The sequence below is a fragment of the Physeter macrocephalus genome, chromosome 8 (genome assembly GCF_002837175.3).
Source record: "Physeter macrocephalus isolate SW-GA chromosome 8, ASM283717v5, whole genome shotgun sequence".
In the NCBI taxonomy this organism is placed as follows: Eukaryota; Metazoa; Chordata; class Mammalia; order Artiodactyla; family Physeteridae; genus Physeter; species Physeter macrocephalus.
In genome coordinates this window covers 110,097,628-110,119,390 of record NC_041221.1, presented here as the reverse complement: position 1 = coordinate 110,119,390, position 21,763 = coordinate 110,097,628, and the positions used below count along the sequence as shown (strand labels likewise).

General features: G+C 41.3%; 1 protein-coding gene across 1 annotated transcript in view; it reads right to left on the bottom strand.

Annotated features, from left to right (window-relative positions):
• The window catches only part of REEP5 (receptor accessory protein 5), a 45,391-nt gene extending 30,792 nt beyond the window's left edge, over window positions 1-14,599 (bottom strand). The window contains exons 1-2 of the mRNA XM_024128325.3: window positions 14,401-14,599; window positions 13,628-13,721 (exon numbers count right to left, since the gene is read on the bottom strand). Of these exons, the coding sequence (XP_023984093.1) occupies window positions 13,628-13,721; window positions 14,401-14,518 (212 nt within the window). The 5' untranslated portion in view covers window positions 14,519-14,599. The remainder of the gene's footprint in view (window positions 1-13,627; window positions 13,722-14,400) is intronic.
• Between the last annotated feature and the right edge of the window lie 7,164 nt (window positions 14,600-21,763).

Below are 21,763 nucleotides of genomic sequence, written 5' to 3'. Positions count from 1 at the left end.
TGTGCTCCGCAACAGGAGAGGCCACAACAGTGAGAGGCCCGCGTACCAAAAAAAAAAAAAAAAAAAGTAGCCACACTTAATTAAGCACTTACTAAAATCTTGATCCTGTGCTAGTGTTTAACTTATCCCTTCCTTTTACATATGAGAAAACTGAGTATTATAAAAGTTAATCTATTTCCCCAAGGGTTAATTCAACTAGTAATTATCAGGTCCATGTACATATGTTTCTGATCACTCACACCAAAGAAACTTAGGTACACACTACCTGTACTGTACATGGTTCATATGTAACTTAGCCACTACAGTTCACACTAGCCAAATGACATAAAATTAAGTAATATTATATGTCTTCAGACCACTGGCTTTACTACTGAAACCAGTTGTACTCATCAATACGATTTTAATTTTAATGAGTTGATTATATTACCAGACATGACATCAAAAAAAGCAGTACATGAAAAAAACCTATAACAATAAAAAGCTTTGAGATGTGCTGTTGGTAAAGAACAGAAAGGAATCTACTTCTGGTCCATTTGCTTTGTTTTATTTTTAACGTGGTAAGTTATGTTTAATAACAAATATTCCAGAGTTCAAGGTAGAGTCTTTGAAGCATAAATATGAAGAATATGGACCATAATGTTTATAATCCTCTCTGATACAGCAGACACACAGTTTGACCATCCACAGTGCCCACTACCTGTAGGACTGCTTTTGGCTGTGTTTATTAGAGAATGGGAAGCAGGAATTCCTGATAGCTCAAAATAATTTTCCTATTTCCTATTACCTCTGTTTAGCAGTCTGCCATTGCAAATATTATTTGACACATACAGTGTGTCAAATTAGAAGGAAAAAAAATCACACATTTTAAGACATGAACAGTATTTTATTTCCATGCCAGTAAGGAAAAGAATTTTCTTCTTCATGGAAAAAAGGTCAGAAACTATGGGCACTCAGAAAAGTACACTTGTTTTTCACTGCAGAGTAGGTGTGCTTTCAAAGCAAGAGAGAGAACCAACAGAGCAAGAGATTAAACAAACAAAGGGAAAAAACTAAACAAAACATACAATAAAACCAATTTGCTTATTTACTGTTTATATCATGCCCAATCATCCTCCCCACCCCAAAAAAGATACAATCACTAGCAGCAAATATGCTGCTTAAACATGTAGAAACTATAAGATGACCATACAAGAACAATGAAAAAATATACCATGCTCCTTTCATTTTTAATATAGTGTTGTCCTATAGTATAAAATGACTGACTTAATGAAATGCATAATATAAGGTAAATTCACAAGCAAATTCATTTTAAAATGAGTCTGTAAAACATCTCTAATGGAGATTAAATTACATAAAAACCAAAAGCAGTCATTTAGTGGTCAAATATTTTGGTGTTTAATTATACTGATCTTATTTGTCAGCTGTTCACCATTTTGTTTTTTAATGCAAAATGGAAGCTTCAGTCACAGTCGAATATAAGGCATGAGGAATGTTGGCAGTGGGCAGGCCAGGGGAGTCAGGCACCCCTACACCTACACCTGGCTTTGCCTCAACAAACTTGTGACCTGAGTCATAAAACTTCATTTTGTCTCCTCGGTTTCCGAATCTGTTAAAGATGGCTATAGCCCCAGCAGCCTGATCTCTAAGACCTCTCCTAGCTAACATTCTATAACTCAAAACAGAATGCATGTAGACTATTCAATAGACAGTTAAAAAAGATGAACGCCTGAAGCAATAAAACAGCAGATGCAAACAACAAGGTCCTACTGCATAGCACAGGGAACTACATTCAATATCTTGTAATAAACCATAATGGAAAAGAATATGAAAAAGAATATACATGTAAAACTGAATCACTTTGCTGTACACCACATTGCAATCACTAACACAACTTTGTAAATCAACTATACTTCAGTAAACAAACAAACAAAAAAACAGCAGATGCAAATCCTACTGGGACAACCCTCTGTCAATAAAATTGATGGCTCTGTATATATAATATCTATGTCAGGTCTGGCATCAGAAAATTTAACTTACGCTCAAGCACCCTCACAACCTGCACAAGAACAACCTAAACTGACCTTTCCCAGACAAAAGAGGGCCACATCAAGATGTAGACAGCAGTCCAGAGTTACCTCTGACGTGTAAGTGATCCCTTTACTGGATCACCTGGCCGAACCACCAGAAGCTGCAGGATATATATAGTAGCCATGTGAGAGGGACGCATGATAGCTCCACTCCCTGATTCTTCCACTCCCAGGAATCAGGGAGTGTTAGAATGAAATCAGGATAGGTTTCTGCAGCCCCTGCTTATATTTCAACTGCTACAAAAGTAATTTCATTAGCAATTTTTGAAATTGTTTTTAAACTTCTGCTATAATCATTTATTCAAAAACTTAATTACTTGGTAATATTATTGATAGGCACTAAATATCTTAAAATGGCCCATAAATATTTATACTTGTTTAAAATACTATCTGAGGATATTAAGTTGAAAAACAGAGTTCTCATTCAAAGTCCTAAAAAAGAGAGCTCTAGGACGGGGGGAGAGGGAGGCAGCTCAGAAGGACATATAGACCCTATCTCCAGGGCCTCCATAAAGAGAACAAAAAAAGTTCATTAAAGTTCACAGGGAACACTCCAGAACAGAGTCTTAGGAATGAGATCGCCCTCCAGAACTGCTTTAGAGCCCAGAAACTAGATCATGAATAAATTGTTTAAATCTTATTTGCTCCTCAAAACTTTCTTTACTCTATGACACAGGCAAAGGGAAAAAAACAAAAACGTAACCAAAATGCTGGCTTTAATTATCTACATTTAAGTTTTCTCCACAACTCCTTCCTTTTAAAATAGTTCAGTACTGCTAGCCATAATACTAACTGAAAACACAACCAGTAAAAAGCTGACAAAGGTAAATGTTTAAATGTTTACGACTACACTGTTGCTTAAGGCATTTACAGAATGCCAGTTATATTTTTGGTCCAAGTGCCCAGTAGGCCAGAATATGTGCATGTGCCCAGTAGGCCAGAATATGTGCATGTGCTTCACGCTGCCCAGAGGAGGAAAGTGTGGGCATGAGCTGCTCTGCCCTGAAGTGCTAGTGACAAAGAACACACAGTTGCAGAGAGAAAAGCTGGTGTAATAGGAACATAAGCAGCTTAGTAGAAAATATATCTGCTCCCAAGTGCTCATGAGTAAAAAAAGAAAAAAAATAAGATAATTACAAGTTCTTTGAAAAACACAAGAAAACAAACACACCCCTTACTAATGAGTCCATGAAGACAACCACAAATACACATCCTCCAGCAACATTAGGGAAGCCTAGCTCTGCTTCAGATGACTTGCTCCTGAGAAACAGAAAGTGGTTCAGAACCATCAGTCAGAACCATGGCGACTTTCCCAAATTCTCCTCTGGGTAGTGAACCTGTTCAGCCATCTGCCATTGCAAACTGTAAATAAGTAGATTTCAACCCTTTTTAACCTATATTCCCTCATGTTATCTGCTGTGCATCATTTGCTAAGATGCTGTAGCTTTTACTTGTGGTTGACTGTATCACAACTCTTGTAGTTATTTTGACTGTCTCCTTCAAATATTCTCCCTCACGATCCCCTTTTCTGATCTGACCTCATAGGGACCATCCCCAAACATCTCCCCCTTGAGATTCGTTGCCTCCTGACAAAGAACTAAAGACAAGGCTGCATTTCCTCAGGAGATACAATGCAGTGTGTCATCTTCAGAATCTTCAGATGGGTATGCACTGCTTAAAAAAAGAGCAGGTCTCTGCACATGATGAGCTATATTGCTGTTGTTGTAAATCAATGCTGTACCACAGCCAACAAGAGAAAGAACTTGTTAGTAATATATTCTAACACATGTTCACAAAAATGACTATGTGTGCAGATATATGATTTGGGATGGTAGTACCTTATTTGAGAACTACACTGCATGAAGGTCATGTATTTGTATTGACAGTGTCAAACTGATAAAAGAAAAAGTTACATCAATAGTTAATTTTCATCTCTATGTAAGGTTATGGCATGTATCTATGGGACACTCGAAGAGCCATATAGGAAGCAATATAACGAAAAGTTAAAAATATGGGCTTTGGGGCCAACCACCCTAGGTTTAAATATCAGTGTCACCATCTACTGTTATGAGACCTTAATCAAGTTACTTCTTTCTCTGTTTCCTCACCTGTAAAATGGGAATAATCATAACACCTATATCATAGCGTTGTTATGAGGATTAAATAAGCTACATTTATAAAGCACTTAAACAGAGATATTTAAGTGTTTATTAAATTAAGGGCTGCACCGGTATTCAGCAGCCGTGCAAAGACCTAAAAGCAGTAACACTCTTTGTACTGATAGCAAAAGGTTAAAATGGGCTGGTGAGGACACACAGAAGATAAAATGACACATCACTAAAGTGGGTATCAGATTTGAAAAGTGTTGCCGAACATTAAATACAGACATTAAAATTCTGGACTCTAAGCATATTTAATCTTTTCAAGCTTGGTACTAAAATATGCCGAAATGTGCTTTCACAGTTGTGTGTAGGTCTGGAGCCCTCAGTTACAAGTCTAGCCTCTGTGTGACCCTGGAAAACCTTCTAACTCTCTCTGTCCCTCGGTCTTTTGAAAAGTGATCAGACTAGATGTTTGATCTCTAAGGCCCAGCTCTGATAGTCCCAGGAAGGTGGCCACCTGATCCTTAAGAAACATACAAAATAAATGAGAGGAAAAGTAATAGACGTTTTAATAGAATTTTAAACAAAAAGATGGCTGAGTTGGACAAAAAGCCAACCCTCCTCCTTCCCCTTCTCTGCAGGGCAAAGATAAAAATAGAAAACAAAGTCATTAGACTTCCGTCATAACTCCACTTGAATAAAGAAACAGGGACAGGAGCAGCCTCCACATTCTGGGACCACTGGGAGGCAGTTACCTTCAGTCTCAGGCTCCAACTTTGTGTATGTGACGGTGCAGCAAAGCACACTCCCCGAGAGGTCTCTCACAAAGACTCGCTTTTGTGCCATTCAAAGCAGGGCTGCCCCAGAAACAGAGAACCACGTATCATATGATTCCATTTGTATGAAATGTCCAGAACAGGCAAATCCATAGAGACAGAAAGTAGATTGGTGGTTTCTGAGGACTGGGGTGTAGAAGAAATGGAGAATGACTGCTAATGGGTACAGGGTTTCCTTTGGGGTGATGAACATGTTTTGGAATTAGAAAGCAGTGATAGAGACTCCAGGAGGGCCCACAACAAGGAGTACCTCCCAGAATTTCTACTGCCAGTGTCCTTGTCCCCGTGGTGAGCCACAGCCGCCCCCCACCTCTGCAGGAGCCCTTCCAACACTAGCAGATGGAGAACTTAATGTTCTAGATGATATTTTGACTGAAGTACCAGAACAGGATAATGAACTCTATAATCCAGAGAGTGAACAAGATAAATATGAGAAAAAGGGTTCAAAAAGAAAAAGTGACCAAATGGAATCTACTGACACAAAGCGACAAAAGCCTTCTGTTCATTCAAGACAGTTGATTTCTAAGTCACCGAGCTCGTGAGTTAGCAATAACAAAAGAATGGTTAGTACAAAAGGAAAGTCAGTCACAGAGTATAAAAATGAGGAATATCAAAGATCTGAAACAAACAAACGTCTAGAAGCTGATCGGAAAATGCGTTTGTCAAGCAGTGCCTCCAGAGAACCTTATAAGAGTCAACCTGAAAAAACATGTCCGCGGAAAAGGGACCCTGAAAGGAGGGTCAAATCCCTTAAGCCAGATGGTTCTGAGAGAATTGGGCTTGAAGTGGACAGACGTGCAAGCAGATGCAGCCAGTCTTCTAAGGAGGACGTGAACTCTGAAGAATATGGCTCTGACCATGAGACTGGCAGCACTGGTTCTTCTGATGAGTAAAGCAACAACACTGAGAATAAGGAGGAAGGGGTGGAAGATGTGGAAGAAGATGAAGAATTAGAAGAAGATGCAGAAGAAGATGAAGAGGTGGATGACGATGGAGAGGAGGAGGAGGAGGAAGAAGAAGAATATGAACAGGATGAGAGAGACCAGAAGGAAGAGGGAAATGATTATGACACCCAAAGTGAGGCTAGCGACTCTGATTCCGAATCCATTTCCTTCACAGATGGGTCTGTCAGATCTGGTTCAGGAACAGATGGATCAGGTACTAATTTTTATATGTAAAGGTTTGTCTTTTTCTTTTTTTTTTAATTGACCTGATTGGTTTTTTTCTTGAATATGTTTAAATTGAATTATAAAATTTTTGAGGCAATGGGGGGATGTTAGTAAGACTGTCCTGTGATTTTTTTTTTATATAGTGTACTTTTGAGTATTATAAATGCACTTGAATAAGGTTTACATATCTTAGTAAAGGCATTTCCCAGCTGCAAATTGACTGTATTATAAATGTACACTAGTCTGATTCTCTATAAGGAAGACACCCAAAGTGAGGCTAGCGACTCTGATTCCGAATCCATTTCCTTCACAGATGGGTCTGTCAGATCTGGTTCAGGAACAGATGGATCAGGTACTAATTTTTATATGTAAAGGTTTGTCTTTTTCTTTTTTTTTTAATTGACCTGATTGGTTTTTTTCTTGAATATGTTTAAATTGAATTATAAAATTTTTGAGGCAATGGGGGGATGTTAGTAAGACTGTCCTGTGATTTTTTTTTTATATAGTGTACTTTTGAGTATTATAAATGCACTTGAATAAGGTTTACATATCTTAGTAAAGGCATTTCCCAGCTGCAAATTGACTGTATTATAAATGTACACTAGTCTGATTGTTTCTCTATAAGGAAATGTATTTGAGGTTTTAATGTTATAAATTCTTAGATTTCCATACTAGTCAACAGCAGCTTATTTAAATACTGATGTATTTGAAGTATATTCATATGGAACCCGTTTGCTAGGTATAACAATATTTTCATGTTAAATGTCTCTAGATTTCCATCATGTGGCAACAGAAATCAAAATAACTTTCTTTTTCTCTTGGGAGCTCAGACTTTCTTTCATTTCTGTACCTGTGGGTTGACTGACTGGGGCAGGGTCGCCAGAGGGCTGGGTATAAAGGTGTAAGATGGAAAATAAGAGTATAAAATTATTGTGGAGAGACTGGGTAAAAGGCATCTTGGGTCATTCCTTCAATATTACATGCCCTGCCACTTTATCGCTATCTGACCCATGAGACTTGACTATGGGAATGGTAGATAGTTGCAGTCATTAGGCTGAGGGAGCCCTCTTTTGGGGGGAGATTCAGAGGGAAGAGCAAGGAGAGGTCAGGGTACTTAGAAACCGCTGGTCACTCTGTGATGATTATACTCTCATGGCTGTCTTATGTAAAGATGCAGCCAGATCTCCTACATAGGCCAAATGTACTAAATATTGGGATACAAGAAAAATTCTATTCTTTTGATATATTTGATAGTTACAGTGTCTTTATTATAGAATTTTACCATTTTAATGTAGTACATTGTTAGTAAATCATATTCTTGATATAGTGTAAATGATAAGAGCAAATGACCAGGTATTTTCTAATTGGCACCTGAAGTGCTTCTAGCCTTTTGCTCACTAGAGTTCTAGGTTTAGGAGTTTAGACAGGTTTTGAAGGAGGTTAAAGAATTAAACTGAATAGATGGGTAGTTGGCTTTAATATAAAAAGAAAAACTTGTGGAATCTTTAATTCTACTATTCCATCATACTTTTTGCAAACTGATGGGATATACGTTTTATAATTTATGATAATGGATAGAAGACAAAAATTGCATTGGCAATATGAATGAATGTTCATTTATTGTGGAGAATGTGTGAAACCTGTAAAAGTAGGGAACGTTTTATTATAGGAATCTTCTTTTTGGTATCCATGTTAGGAACGATATTTCTTAGACTTGAATGTTTATCCTGTTTAAGTCAAACAAGGGAGACATATAAATACGTAGGGCCTGAAATAATGTGTATTTTTATTTTATTTTATTATTTTTTTTTATAAATTAATTTATTTTTGGCTGCTTTTGGTCTTTGTTGCTGCGTGCAGGCTTCCTCTAGTTGTGGTGAGTGGGGGCTACTCTTCGTTGCGGTGCGCAGACTTCTCATTGTGGTGGCTTCTCTTGTTGTGGAGCACGGGCTCTAGGCGCACGGGCTTCAGTAGTTGTGGCGCATGGGCTTAGTTGCTCCACGGCATGTGGGATCTTCCCGGACCAGAGCTCGAACCCGTGTCCCCTGCACTGGTAGGCAGATTCTTAACCACTGCGCCACCAGGGAAACCCCATGTGTATTTTTAATAAGTTCCTTAGATGCTGATACTTAGCCAGATACCTATTCATACTTTGTTTTTTTTGTGGATTAGACATTTCAGATTGAATAGTAGCCAATAGTTTTATAAAACCTGGATATTAAAACTGTTAAGAGACTTACTGTTACAAAAGATACTTGCCTGGAACTCTTACTTTCCATATTAAAGGAAATTTGTGGCTTTTCTTTGGAAGAGCTCTTATGTGGAACATATTTTAAAGACTGTATTTAGTATGCAGGACATTATTATTTTTATTTTGGAGTAGTTTCTCTTCATAATAATGTGTGAGAGAAAAATGGGGTGGATCTGGAACTCCACCAGAGGTAAAAAAATGTTTTAAGATTTTTAAACACAAGGGATCACAGTTTAGTTTTTGTGCCATGAATTTTCTAGATTCCAGTTTTTTTTTCTCAAGATTTCAGTAATTTTCTTATAAAAATGACACACTTGGTGGCTGTTAAGGGTTTATTTGTTAGACGACTTTCATTGTTTTTTTGACCTGAGAATAATAGTCGGGAGAGGGAATCATAAACTTAAGAGCAGTGAAAGTTATTTATACAAAAAAGATTAAAAATCCTTGGAGATTTTTTAATGGTAATGGTAATGCTATATTTAACATTACATAAAAATTGTTGGGTGAGATCTTACTTCTGCTTCCGTTATATTTCCTGCATCATCTTTTTTTAAAAAATAAATTTATTTCTTTAAAAAAAAGAAAGCAGTGATGGTTGCAAAACTTTATACTAACCGCTGAATTGTACACTTTAAAAGGGTTGCATGGAAATTATATCTCAGCAAAAAGTGGGGGGAGGGGCAGGTCTGCTGTAATAATAAAGGTTTCTATTATTATCCAGTAGTCAGCCTTCTCTTATCAGAAATAGAAGGAAGTAGGGAGATTAAAGTCATTCTGTCAACAGCTCTTGATAATGAGAAGTCTGGAATTATATTTCAAACTGCCTATAAAGGGTGGCCAAAAAGTCTGGAAACTTAGAGGTAGAGGATTAATGGCCCTGCTCTCAAAGGGAAATGATATACGCAGAAAATAAGAGTAACCAGTAGGAAGGGGCTACCTGATAAGGCACTGGTTGCCCCGCCCCAAGGGCGAGCCAGGCCTCCAGCTGTCTAGTGCTCCAACATGACAAGGCCTGGTGTGAAGCCAGGTGCACCTGAGCCCCACCCACAGATTTCCCCAGGTAGTGAGTCACAAGAAAAGCTACGAAGCCAAATGGGCTTTTCCTTATTTTACTTCTGCACCCTGCAGCCTCTAAGCCTATCACTGACCATTCAGCACAGTCTTTGGGCCACTCTATGGTGGCCCAAGAAAAGGAAGCAGCAGGAGCAAAGGCTGAAAGGTGAGAAAGGAAGGACTATTAGCAATAGTTTGGCAGGATCACCAATTCCTTCCAGGAATCACAGCAGCCAGAATGACCTTAAAATGTACATTGTAACATGTCACCTCCTACTTAGAACCCATCCAAGGCAATCAGAAAACATGCAAACTCCCCACAGCTACCTGGAATAAAATGCACACTTGGTGTGCCAGCTACCAGCTGTGCCTGATGGCAGGTGCACCTCTCTGGTCCTCCTTCGCCCCTCTTCCCTCTCAGAGATTCCAACGCACCAGGCCCTCCAACAGCCCAAGCACCTGGCTGCCCAGGGCCTGGCACACGAGGCTCCCTCGGCCGGACTCTGCTCTCAGCGGGCAGCTTCTCATCCCTCAAGTCTTAACTCAAATAGTAGCTCAGATAAATACCTACAGGGGGCCCCTCCTGTTAATCTCTACCACAGCTCCCTGCGGGTGCTCTGTGGAGGGCTCACCACACTGTCACTACTTTACTATTTATTGCAGTTTACCCGATAGACTAGTCATGCAAAGATGAGGAGTATGTCCAGCTTAGTCCCTGGTGTATCTGAAGTGCTGCCACAGTGTCTGGCGCATGGTTGGCATTTCATGTTTGCTAAATAGATGAACCTGTATTTTTAAAAATAACTCTGGCTGGGGAGAATTCCAAGAGACAAGGAAAACAATTAAAGTGGTCACAGATCACATCTCAAGTAACACTGATTGTGGTGCTACTAATAGTACCACTTACAAGGGCTTTCTTTCTGACAATTATACAATTACATCAGTTAAGCAATGAACAGACTTGATCTGACTAATATGACAGTGATTGCCTGAATGTTTACTAACTGGGGGTCTGTGTGCTTTCACTGTGCACACAGTCCCCTGTGTCCTTGAACCTCCTTCACAAAGCAGAGGCCAGGTGGGCCTGTGGACTATTCCCAGGGTTAGCAGGCTGTTCTTCTGCCCCTTTCAGCCCCTCTTCAAGTGTAACAAGCACAGGTTATGCTGCTGTTCTACAGCAGGGCTTCTCAGCATGGGCTGCACATGAGACTCCTTTAAAAATTCCAAAACCCAGGCTGCACCCCAGACCAATTACATCAGAATCTTTGGGGATGGGGCCCAGGCACCAGAACTTTTTTTTTTTTTTTTTTGTAGTAAGTGGGCCTCTCACTGTTGTGGCCTCTCCCGTTGCAGAGCACAGGCTCTGGACGCGCAGGCTCAGCGGCCATGGCTCACAGGCCCAGCCGCTCCGCGGCATGTGGGATCCTCCCGGACCGGGACACGAACCCGCGTCCCCTGCATCGGCAGGTAGACTCTCAACCACTGCGCCACCAGGGAAGCCCCGGCACCAGTACTTTTTAAGGCTCCTCAGATAATTCCAATGGGCAGCCAAGGCTGAGAAGCACTGTTTTAGTGAAAAATCCAAGCACCCACAGAGACCAACTTTCACTTAATTCCCTTATGATAATAAGATCTGGTATTCATTTTAAAGGTAAAAGAGCTGGGTGTACCAAAAGGAAGCATCCTATGAATAAATACTAATCTAGAGATACTCATAAATTATTTCCTGAATGTTTATTTAAATCATTAAATCCCCTTTTTTAGATTTTTAACACTCTTCCAACTCCTATTAAAGTGTACTACAAATGTCACTTTGCCTCAGAATACTCAGAAAGAAAAGTGTGTCTACTTGGTGAAGAAAAGAATTCTAAAATATATAAAACCCACTTACCTGAACTACTCAGATACATGACCATCTCTACCATTTCACAGAATTCCTAGCAATAGACACGAACACTTAGCTTCTTGTAAATAAAAAGAGCCAATAATATTCAATTGACTATGTAGAAAATGAATGAAAGAATGAGTTCAAACAAATGATAAAAAACTGAAATTGACTGGCTTGAAATTACTTTAAAATATGACCTGAAAAATGGCTCCTGCTAGAAAGAGAGTCACATGTAGAGAACAAACTTATGGTTACCAAGGGGGGAAGGGAGGGGTGGGATGGACTGGGAGACTGGGATTGACATACAGACACTACTATGTGTAAAATAGATAACTAATGAGAACCTACTGAATAGCACAGGGAACTCTACTCAGTGCTCTGTGGTGACCTAAATGGGAAGGAAATCTAAGAAGAGTGGGTATATGTATACGTATAACTGATTCACTTTGCTGCACAGCAGAAACTAACACAACACTGTAAAGCAACTATACTCTAATAAAAATTAATTAAAAACCAGACAAACAAACAAAGTGGCTCCTGCTAAGAATTAATCGACTAGGTCAAAGAAAAGCATGTCCAAGCCCTGCCTGCCTTCAGTCACATCCATTTCCACAGACATGGATCTACACGTCCCACCCAGAAACAGATTTTTACTTTTCTAAAGCCCCTATCAATCATCTAATCACACCAACAGACAAGGTTAGGTTTCTCACAAGATTACTCACCAAATAGCACTGATGTGGAAAAAATGTTTTTTATGCCCTTCAGTATTTTTAAAGATCCACAGTCTTCCCTAGTTCAAAACAATTCAAGCAGCTAGGCAGTTACTAAATGTGATCAATAACATTTAAAAGCACAAGCTTGAAAAATGCTTCAAAATCTTTCTTACTAAAAGAACTCTTACAAGTAGAATACACAAACAGAAGAAAAGTAAAGGAATGTTCTACCTGGTTATTTTGTCCATTATCACAGACACAGTGATAAGCCATTTTGAACCAGTGTTGCCTACAAACTTTCTACCTACACCATCTATTATTTTATGGAGAACTGCTATTCTTATAACTTTTTCATTGATCTGAAAGTCAAACCAGTTTTTCTGGTCTGTCTTCAGAATCGTTTGGTATACACAAACAGTGTGGATAGTACTTTAGCAGACAATGCTGGAGAGGATCTCCAAATTCAAAAGCAAGTAGTGTCCTATATGTAGCTAGATTTTCTGGAGCCACTAAGTGTCTGTGCCAGACTAATTCAGTAATTACTACCTATGTAATTTCGATTTAATTTTTCAAGTCAGAACTTTTTCTAAAACACATTTCCCCTTTCTAGTCATATATTAAATTCTAGCCTGGCCTATGATAGACACAGTTGTAATAATGTGTTATTGGTGTCTTAGCCTTCCAGCTGAAATTTTTTCTTCCTTTTTTTTATCCCTGTGGTTGAGGAAAGTTGTACAGACCAATTAAATAAAAGTAAAACCCACCAGCTTTCTTGGGAAGAACTGTAGAATAAAACAAAATTTACTTGTGGGGAAGCATAATTCCTATTGAATGAATGGAAAAATGAAATTGTAGAATATTTTCAAATTAAACACACTGTAGAGTAAAAACAGCCTCAGCTAGCAGAAAAGTCAGATCATAATCTGATAAGATTCACTTGTAATTTAGATTAATTATATAAATGGGTCATTTATATAACCAAGGAGATATATCAGGGATGCATTTTATAAGGTTTGTTTTTGTTTTTATACTAGGGTGTTTCCCGTTTGCCTGTAATAAGTGACCAGCCTTTTTATTATAAAGAAGACAAAATTCTCCCCAGTGTCTGAATTAACATTAACTCTGACTTAAAGAAGCTCTAATTGATGGGGTTTTACTGTGTACATAAATATAAGATGAAATACACACTGAAATAATTATTAGGGAGAAAGAATCGGCTCTCTGTACCCGTTGAGATCGTCCCACCAGTAAAGGTCGACTTTGCTCTGCCTTTCATTTGTGCAGCTGTTAGAAGGCACACACTCCGCCAGTTTAAGCTGATGAAATATACATTTCGGCTAGTCATCAGGAGATCAGGTGTCAAGGTAAGGCTCTAAAATGTGTAACCTTAAGCAGTCAGTTACTACTCTTTGGTCCTCTGACCACTCTCCCAGGGAAACGGGGATGGTACAGTAACTAGCACAGCTCTGGATGGGGGAAGGGGAGTGAAGGGGAGGAAGGGACGGTTGCAGGGGGAGCCACTTACGAGACGTAGGCTGGGTAACCAAATCCTATCAGGTTGCAGAGGAGAGAGGCTCCATAACCGAACATCAGGTACAAAGCCACCAGCCCGATGACACCTGCAGACACGAGGAGGGAAGTGGGTCGGGTGGCACACAGGCGCTCCAGCCGGGCAGCCCCCGCCAACACCGCAAAGCTTGGCCCGTTCTAGGCATTGGAGAAAAAGAAACCGCACCGAGGCTGGGCCCGCGCCTTCTCTGGGCTTTGCCTTTGGTCTGGGGATACCCCGCAGGCCGCACCTTTGTGCCCTTCCTTCCCCCGTCCCTCCCGCAAGGGGCCCCACGCCACGCTGCGCACCAGCTGCAGGAGCCCCGCTTCCTTCCCGGAGGGTCTGGGGAGGCCGGGATTCCGGCGCCTGCCCGCAGCCCCTCCCGTCCCGCGCCCAACTCCGCGGAGGGTCTGGCTAGGACCCGGTACTCCGCCACTGGGACCGCGCTCCCTCCCGCTGGGGCCCCGCCACTCGGCGCCAGCTCTGCGCTCGGCCACAGGCACGCGGCACTGGGCCGCAGGGCAGACACGTCAGCGCCGGCCGGTCCCCGGCCCCCGTCCCGGGCGCCCCGCCACCGGGCCGCCCCGGGCGAGGTCTCTGGTCCCTGGCCTGTCCAGGCGGCCAGTTCTGTCCGCGACGACGCCACTCACCCCCGTCTGTCACCGAGCCCGTGGTCCCAGCTGCGATGCGACAGCCGCTCCCGGGCCGGGCAAGCGGCGGGATCCCGCGGGCCGCAGCCCCACACTCACCGAGGACCATGTAGCTCCGGTTCACGCCGGTCTTGGCCTCGAGCTTGGCCAAGAGGTCAGTCATGCAGTTCTTCTGGTGAAGGAACTGGTCGAACCTCTGCCTCATGGCTGCAGACATGGCGGGGACCGTCGCGCCGCCGCCTGGGGCTGCTCCTGGTGCCGGGTGGCCGCCGCAGAGCGAGGTGACTGGGGCGGCGGCGGGCGGGGCGGGAGGCGGGCGATTTCCGCGTCCCTCCGCTCGCGCCCCGCAGCCCCCCTCCTCGCCCCGCCCAGCCGCGCCACCCCCTCTCCCTCCCGCCGTACGCGGCTAACTCCACACCCGGGGCGGCGGCCCGAGCAGCAACCGCTCCCTGCTGGGCGGCCGCCGCGTGCCTCTGTTAACTGGGTAAAAAGAGGGTGGTGAGTCTTGTGAGGTCCCTTCGGAAATCGTACTCGAAAGGAGGTGGAAAGGAGGGGGCAGGCGGCCTTGTTGCTCCCACCTAAAAAGTAGCGGGACTGGTTTGATGTACCTACCCTGCTCTACTAAACCTGCTGAGACGTTTTAAATCTAGAAATTGAAATGCTCGACCATCCTGAAAGAACTCTTTGGTTGCAGACCTACTTTTCCCTTCGTTGTCAGTAGTCGGCATAGTTCTTACAGATAGTAGTCTCTTTGAAAAGACCCTTGAAGAAACTTAACACACCCTCCTCTGGGGACACCATTTCCAAGAAAAGTCCTGCCCTACACTGTTTAAACCATTTCATGGTGGGCTTGGCATTTGCTTTATCTCTGATACCATGGAAACTTTTCCAGACCCCAGCCGCGAAGACAGTAGTGTGCGCTTGCCTACAAGCAAAATTACCCTGCAGAAGGTAATTCCAAATCTTTGGACAGGACTTCACTTTGCTTCCTTCAGAATGTCGTGCACATGCTCTTCCTCCACCTAAACTTAGGCTCTTGTTATCGCTCGCCCGTATTATTTCAGGAAACTCCCTCTGAAAGTATTCTTTCTTACTCCTGTGATCTGCACCCTGCTGCAGAGTTTTCCTCGTTGCTTAAGCTTGAAAGGCTCTCCGTTCCCTACAGACCAGAGCTCCCATTCCTTAGTATAGCATTCACTGGCCCTGCGCACAGACTTGCCCCCAACATTCTCTCTTTGTCCTATGCAACCCCTCTGCTCTTTCAAATTGACTTTAGAGTACTGCCTTACACTTCCGTGAAAAGCTACCTTGCCCACTCTTAGGCTTTTCCTTTTGTGCTAATTCTCCTTCCTCTTTTCTTCCCCAGATCTTAGCTCAATTCTCTCAGTAGTCCCATGACCATCTAGGCAAATCAGTAACCAAATTAAATCAAAAAAAAAAAAAGTAAATAAACCAATAATAGGATTACTGTGATAGCCTCCCCCCTGAGATGTCCATTTCTGTCATTGTACCTACAGGCAATTCTCAGTGTGGCAGCCAATTGGAATATTTTTAAAATGTGAGTCAAGTTGTGTTGTCTTTTTGCTCTTAACCCTCCAGTAGCTTCTCATCTGCTGAAAGAGTGGCCTCAAGGTCATAGATGATATGTATGGTTCATCCTTCTCCCTTCTAATTTCATCTCCGATTGCCTGCTTCCTTGCTGTGCCTCAAACAAGCTGAGCCCGCTCCTGCCCCTGGGCTTTTACTTTTCTTCTGTCTCAGTGGCTCTCAAACAGCAGTGATTTTGTCTGCCACAGGACATGTGGCAATGTCTGGAGTCATCTTTGTTTGTCAGACGAGTGGTGACAACTGGTGTAGCAGATGTTACTCACCACTACTAGCATCTAGTAGGGATGCTGCTAAACATCCTCCAATGCGCAGGTCAGTCCCCCACCCACCCACCCCCGCAAAGAAGAATAATCCAGCCCCGAATGTCAGTAGTGCTGAAGTGGGGAAACCCTTCTCTATCTAAAAGCTCCAGATAAGCACTTAACTCTCTCCTCCCATTCGTCAGGTCCTTGATCAAATGACAAATTTGTGAGGCCCTCTCTGATCCAGAATTGCAACCCCCAATGCTCTCTAGCCACTGTCTTGCTTTATTTTGCTCTATAACACTTATTACTCTCTGATATTCTATGTGTTCTACTATTTGTATTTTTTTTCTTTCCCCACTAAATTATGAGATCCACAAAGGTGGGTATTTTTGCATGTTTTGTTTATGTCTGTGTCTTAAACACCTAGAACAGTGCCTGGTACTTAATAGGTGTTCAGTAACTATTTGATGAATTAACAAATATCTAACATACTGCTGATACGGGTTAAATTGTGTCCCCTGCAAAATGGATAAGTTGGAGTTAAAACCCCTACCTTATTTGGAGGTAGGGTCTTTATAGAGGTAATCAAGTTAACATGAGGTTATTAGGGTAGACTCTAATCCAATATGACTGGGTCCTTATAAAATGGGGAAATTTGGATGCAGAGACAGACACACATAGAGGGAAGATGATCTGAAGACACATAGGGAGAAGCCAGCCATCTACAAGCCAAGGAGAGAGGCCTTTCCTCACAGCCCTCAAATAAAACCAACCCTGCTGACACCTTGATCTTGGACATCTGGCTTCCAGAACTGTGAGACAATACGTTTCTTTTATTTAAGGCAGTTTGTGGTACTTTGTTACAGCAGCCGTAGCTAGTACAACTGGCTACGAGGATAACTGAATTTTGAACTTTTTAACCAGTTGTGTGTTTGTATAATTTCCTAGTAAGTAAATACAGTAATTATTCATTTGCCTGGAAGTCAGTGTCATGTTTTTGAGAACTTCTAATGATTCACAGTTTGATAGTGTTATCTTTTTTAAGCCAAGGAACAACATCTTTCAAGTTAGGTATTCAAATCAGCCTAGATTTTTATGACTACATTTCATATAGTGTCAACACACTATGCATGAAGTATTTGAAAACATACCATTCATTTGGAATTCTTTTGTATAAATATTGCTCCCTTCTCAGTTTTCTGTGAAGTTAACTTCCAAATTTTTTCTTTCCTCCATCATTCTAACACTGGCAAGATGAGGCAGCAAGGTAAAGCGTAGTGTGTGTGTGGACCACAGCCTCTGGATCCAGCCTGTACAGATGAAATCCCAGCTCCACCATTTAGCTGTGTGACTTTGGGCAAGTTACATAAGCTCTCTGTTCCTCTGTTCCCTCATCTGCAAAATAGGGGTGACAGTAGAACCTATTTCATAGGGTTATCATGATGATTGAATGAGTTGCTATTTGTAAAGTTTTTGGAAGAGTGCCTGTTGCAAAATAAGTGTTGGTTAAGTATATATATATTTTTTTCTTTTTTTTTCTTTTTTTTTGGCTTGTGGGATCTTTAGTTCCCCGACCAGGGATCAAAACCATACTCCCTGAGGTGGAAACATGGCGTCTTAACCACTGGACTGCCAGGGAAGTCCCTCTTAAATAATTTAAGAAAGAAGAAGAAAAAACACAACTAGATGCTAAAATTGAGATAGAGGAGTACATAGTTCTTGCCTTTAGGAAATGACAGTAAGGTTGGGGAGTGTGGAACCCTTAGCCCATTCAGGCACCACTACAAAGCTTAGACTCTTTCAGAGTTAAGAAAAAAGATGCAGAAGATAAGAGCTCAGACTTGGGTCTCAAACCATTCACCTACTCATATTTATGGAGTATATCCTAGGTGCCAGACGCTGTTAGACCTGGGAAACAGACAGACCAGGTCTCTGCCTGGAAGGCCATGGAACAGGCTGGCCTGAAGCCCGCTGACTTTGGCAGTTCCTAAGAAGGAAGTCAAACCAACTTGGGATGATGCAAATGCTGTTACTCTACCCTTTCCTGAGCTAGGGAAGAAATTTCTGCCCGAGACCTATGATCAGGTCACTTTTGTTCTCCACAAGCTGTTTCTTCAGGTCAAGATAATTTCTTAACCACTTGAAGTCATTAACATATTTTTGTTCTAACTCTCATGTATGTTAGGAAGAAGTTGTAGGGCACAGTTTGCCAGATAATCTCATTGTTACCCTCCCCCCACCCCGCATATGGAGGGGGGACCCTGGCTTTTATTGGAGCCTGGCACCCATGTGGTAGCCAGCCTTCTCAGTCAGGAGACCCTCTGACCCTGTGGACACAGCCCTGCTGGACACACACACCCCTCCCTCTGCTGGAGGAGGCTGGTGGCAACATGTCATAGAAATAAAAAGAGGAAAAGACAAAGTAAACAAAACCTGAGGCACAGACGACAGGAGGAAAATGCAGAGGCTATTAATATAACTGAAGAAAGAGTATTAAAAGAAATAAAATGTGAAAATTACCATGCTTCATTGAATACATTTGAATTACATTTTGTTTGCCTCATTTGTCTTATTCTTAAACATTTTCTACTAAAAATATGGACAAAGCATTTTATTGTTTCCATGTATCAAACAAGAAGTTGAATTTTAGAAAATAACTGCTCACAATTGAGAATAAATCAACCTGGGAATAACCTATTGTTTAGCAAAAGATTTTTATTCTGAAATTAAATATCATATGCCATTGCTATTGCACATAAATCTAGAGATTTTCACCAGGTATAAAATGGCCGTCCATTTCTCTCATAGTGCCTGCACAGGAGACAAATAGAAAATAAGTCACTGGTAGGTTGTTTCTCTATGTTCAAGACCATTTAGTCCAGTTGTGGACAAACCATGGCATTTGGATTCCATACTGAGATTGTCCACTGACCCTGGGGTCTGGTTCCAACCACAGAGAACAATACAGATTCTAACAATCCTTGTAGCCTATAGGGTGGTGTGCATTTTTTGCTTTTCTTTCCATGTAGGAGAAGGAGGAGAAAGAGTCAGACAATTTTGTGCACTTCCCTTTGTGACTACACATCAGGAAAATGTACTTAACTTGAATAAAGGAAGCAAGCAGTTGTATCAGTTTCTTGTGGCTGCTGTGACAAACTACCACAAACTTGGTGGCTTAAAACAACACAGCCTTGTTGTCTTACAGTCCTTTATGTCAGAAGTCTGAAACACGTCTCACTGGGCTAAAACCAACATGTCGTCAGCAAGGCTACATTCCTTTCTGGAGGCTCAGGGGAAGATCTGTATTCTGGCTCATTTTGAGTTTTTGGCAAAATTCAGGCTCTTGTGGTTGTAGGACTGAGGTTGCCATTTCCTTCCTCATCTTCAAAGCCAGCAGCAGTCGGTTGAATACCTCTCATACTTTAAATTTCTCTTCCTTTTTCTTCCATCTCATCTCTCTGACCCATCTTCCTTCCACTTCCATTTTTAGGGTCTCATGTGATTATGTAGCCTTTTGCTTATTATCCAGAATGGTCTCTCTAAAATCAATGCTGTTGTAGATTTATAACTAGTTAGTATTGAGGGGTTTGGAATAAGATTTGGGAGTACAGGCTGGATTTTTTTGTCACTTATGTTTCTAAGAACTCCTTACCTATCGACCACCGAAAGAAAAACTCTCTGCTGAAAGTGAGAATGTATTAGTATAAAAAATTATGATGTACGTAGACTGCCTCCAAAAAACATCACCTGTTGTGTGTATCATCTTAATCAGCTTTACACAATTTACTGAAAGTCACAGTGTTGAGACTTTTGATGATCATTCTTAGGCAAACAGTTTGAACTTGGAAACACTAGTCATTACAGCTGTAACTTATAATTTTGTACAATTGTCACTAAATTTATGTTTAGCACAGTACGCCAAGTCTACATCACCTGAATATTTGGTATGTTTATAACGTAGTGACATATGAAATGGATTAAAGGAGGAGTTTCCATTGCTGGATTTTGGGGGAGTGTGGTTACTTACAGCATATGCCTTTAACATGTAGGAGGACCTTTATACTTAGATTGCTTGATATCAAGTTCACAACTTTAATGTTAATGCCATGATTTGGTTACAGATATCTTAAATAAGCCACGAAAGACTTGAGTGCAAAATTAAGTGGAGGATAGGCAGTTATCTTGAAAAGCGAAAACAAAAACATTGGCTCAATTTCAGAGTAATCTATTTAAAATAACTTTTTATAGTTACCTCAAATTACTTTTCCAGTTTGTATTAATTCAGAGGAGAATAAAGAAAAGAATCAACTTAGCCTGAAGACCTGCATCAGTTTATAGAGTATGATTTCTTTTTTTTCTGTTTTTTTTTTTTTTTTTTTTTTTTTTTTGTGGTATGTGGGCCTTCCTCTGCTGTAGCCTCTCCCGTTGCGGGGCACAGGCTCCGGACGCGCAGGCCCAGCGGCCATGGCTCACGGGCCCAGCCGCTCCGCGGCATGTGGGATCCTCCCATACCGGGGCGCGAACCTGGTTCCCCTGCATCAGCAGGCGGACACGCAACCACTGCGCCACCAGGGAAGCCCGAGTATGATTTCTTTTCACTTGCCTTAGATTACATCCCCACTGACAGAGGAAAGTAGAGAGTTAAGCAAAAATCTTTGGATTTTACTGCTAAAAATTATATGAACAATAACTTGGTGTAGACAGCCCCATGCTATGGCCTTTTAACAGAGAAAAATTGGACATGGGTAGATTTTTCAGGATGACTTAGAATGGTCAGTGCTGTTTTTGTCAAGTATAGAAAATATTCCAGAATATACTCCTCCACCCTTGAAGTCACTTTCCATTAATATTAGACCTAACTATTTAGATTTAATTTGCTAAAGGTTTCAGACTCATTTTCAGAAGGCTACTGAATCATCAGTACTTAATATTCATTCATTCAACATTTATTTACTGAGCACCTACTCTCTGCTAGGCACTGAATATACATCAGAAACCAAGATAGATGAGGTTCAAGCTTTATGTATCTCAAAATATTTGATATCTATCAGTGAGAATTTGAAAGAAACTTTAATATCTTAACCCAATACTTATGTTTTTCTTCACTAAAGAGAAAACTATGATCAAGGTCAAGAAACTTCTCCACTTGACCATTATGTGGTATCATTTGTTCATTCTTTACCAGCCACCCTCTACTCTGCTAGCAGCAAATCCTTTCCAACTCCATCAGCTTTTCTCTCCCCCTTTCCCCAGATCCAATAGGAGTTGGGGGAGTAGTGACTTCACGGGTGAATCATCATTATGCCACATTACATAATAAATTCATAAGTGCTAATAGTGGAAAAAACTAAACAAGGGGGAAAGATCCATTGATTATCCCCCATCTTCCAGTCTCCCAGTACTTCCCTAGTGGGGTCAGTTGTGAAATGATCAGACCCCTGAGGAGTGGGAGGGAGAGCTAATCATTGACCTCATCAAGCACCTTATGTTAATAATCTCCATTTATTCTTTGGGGAGACATTTCCAACTGTATAAACAGACATATTATTGTTTTACCTTAATGCAAAATGTGTTGGCAATTAGAAATTGTTTGTTATACCAGAGAACTA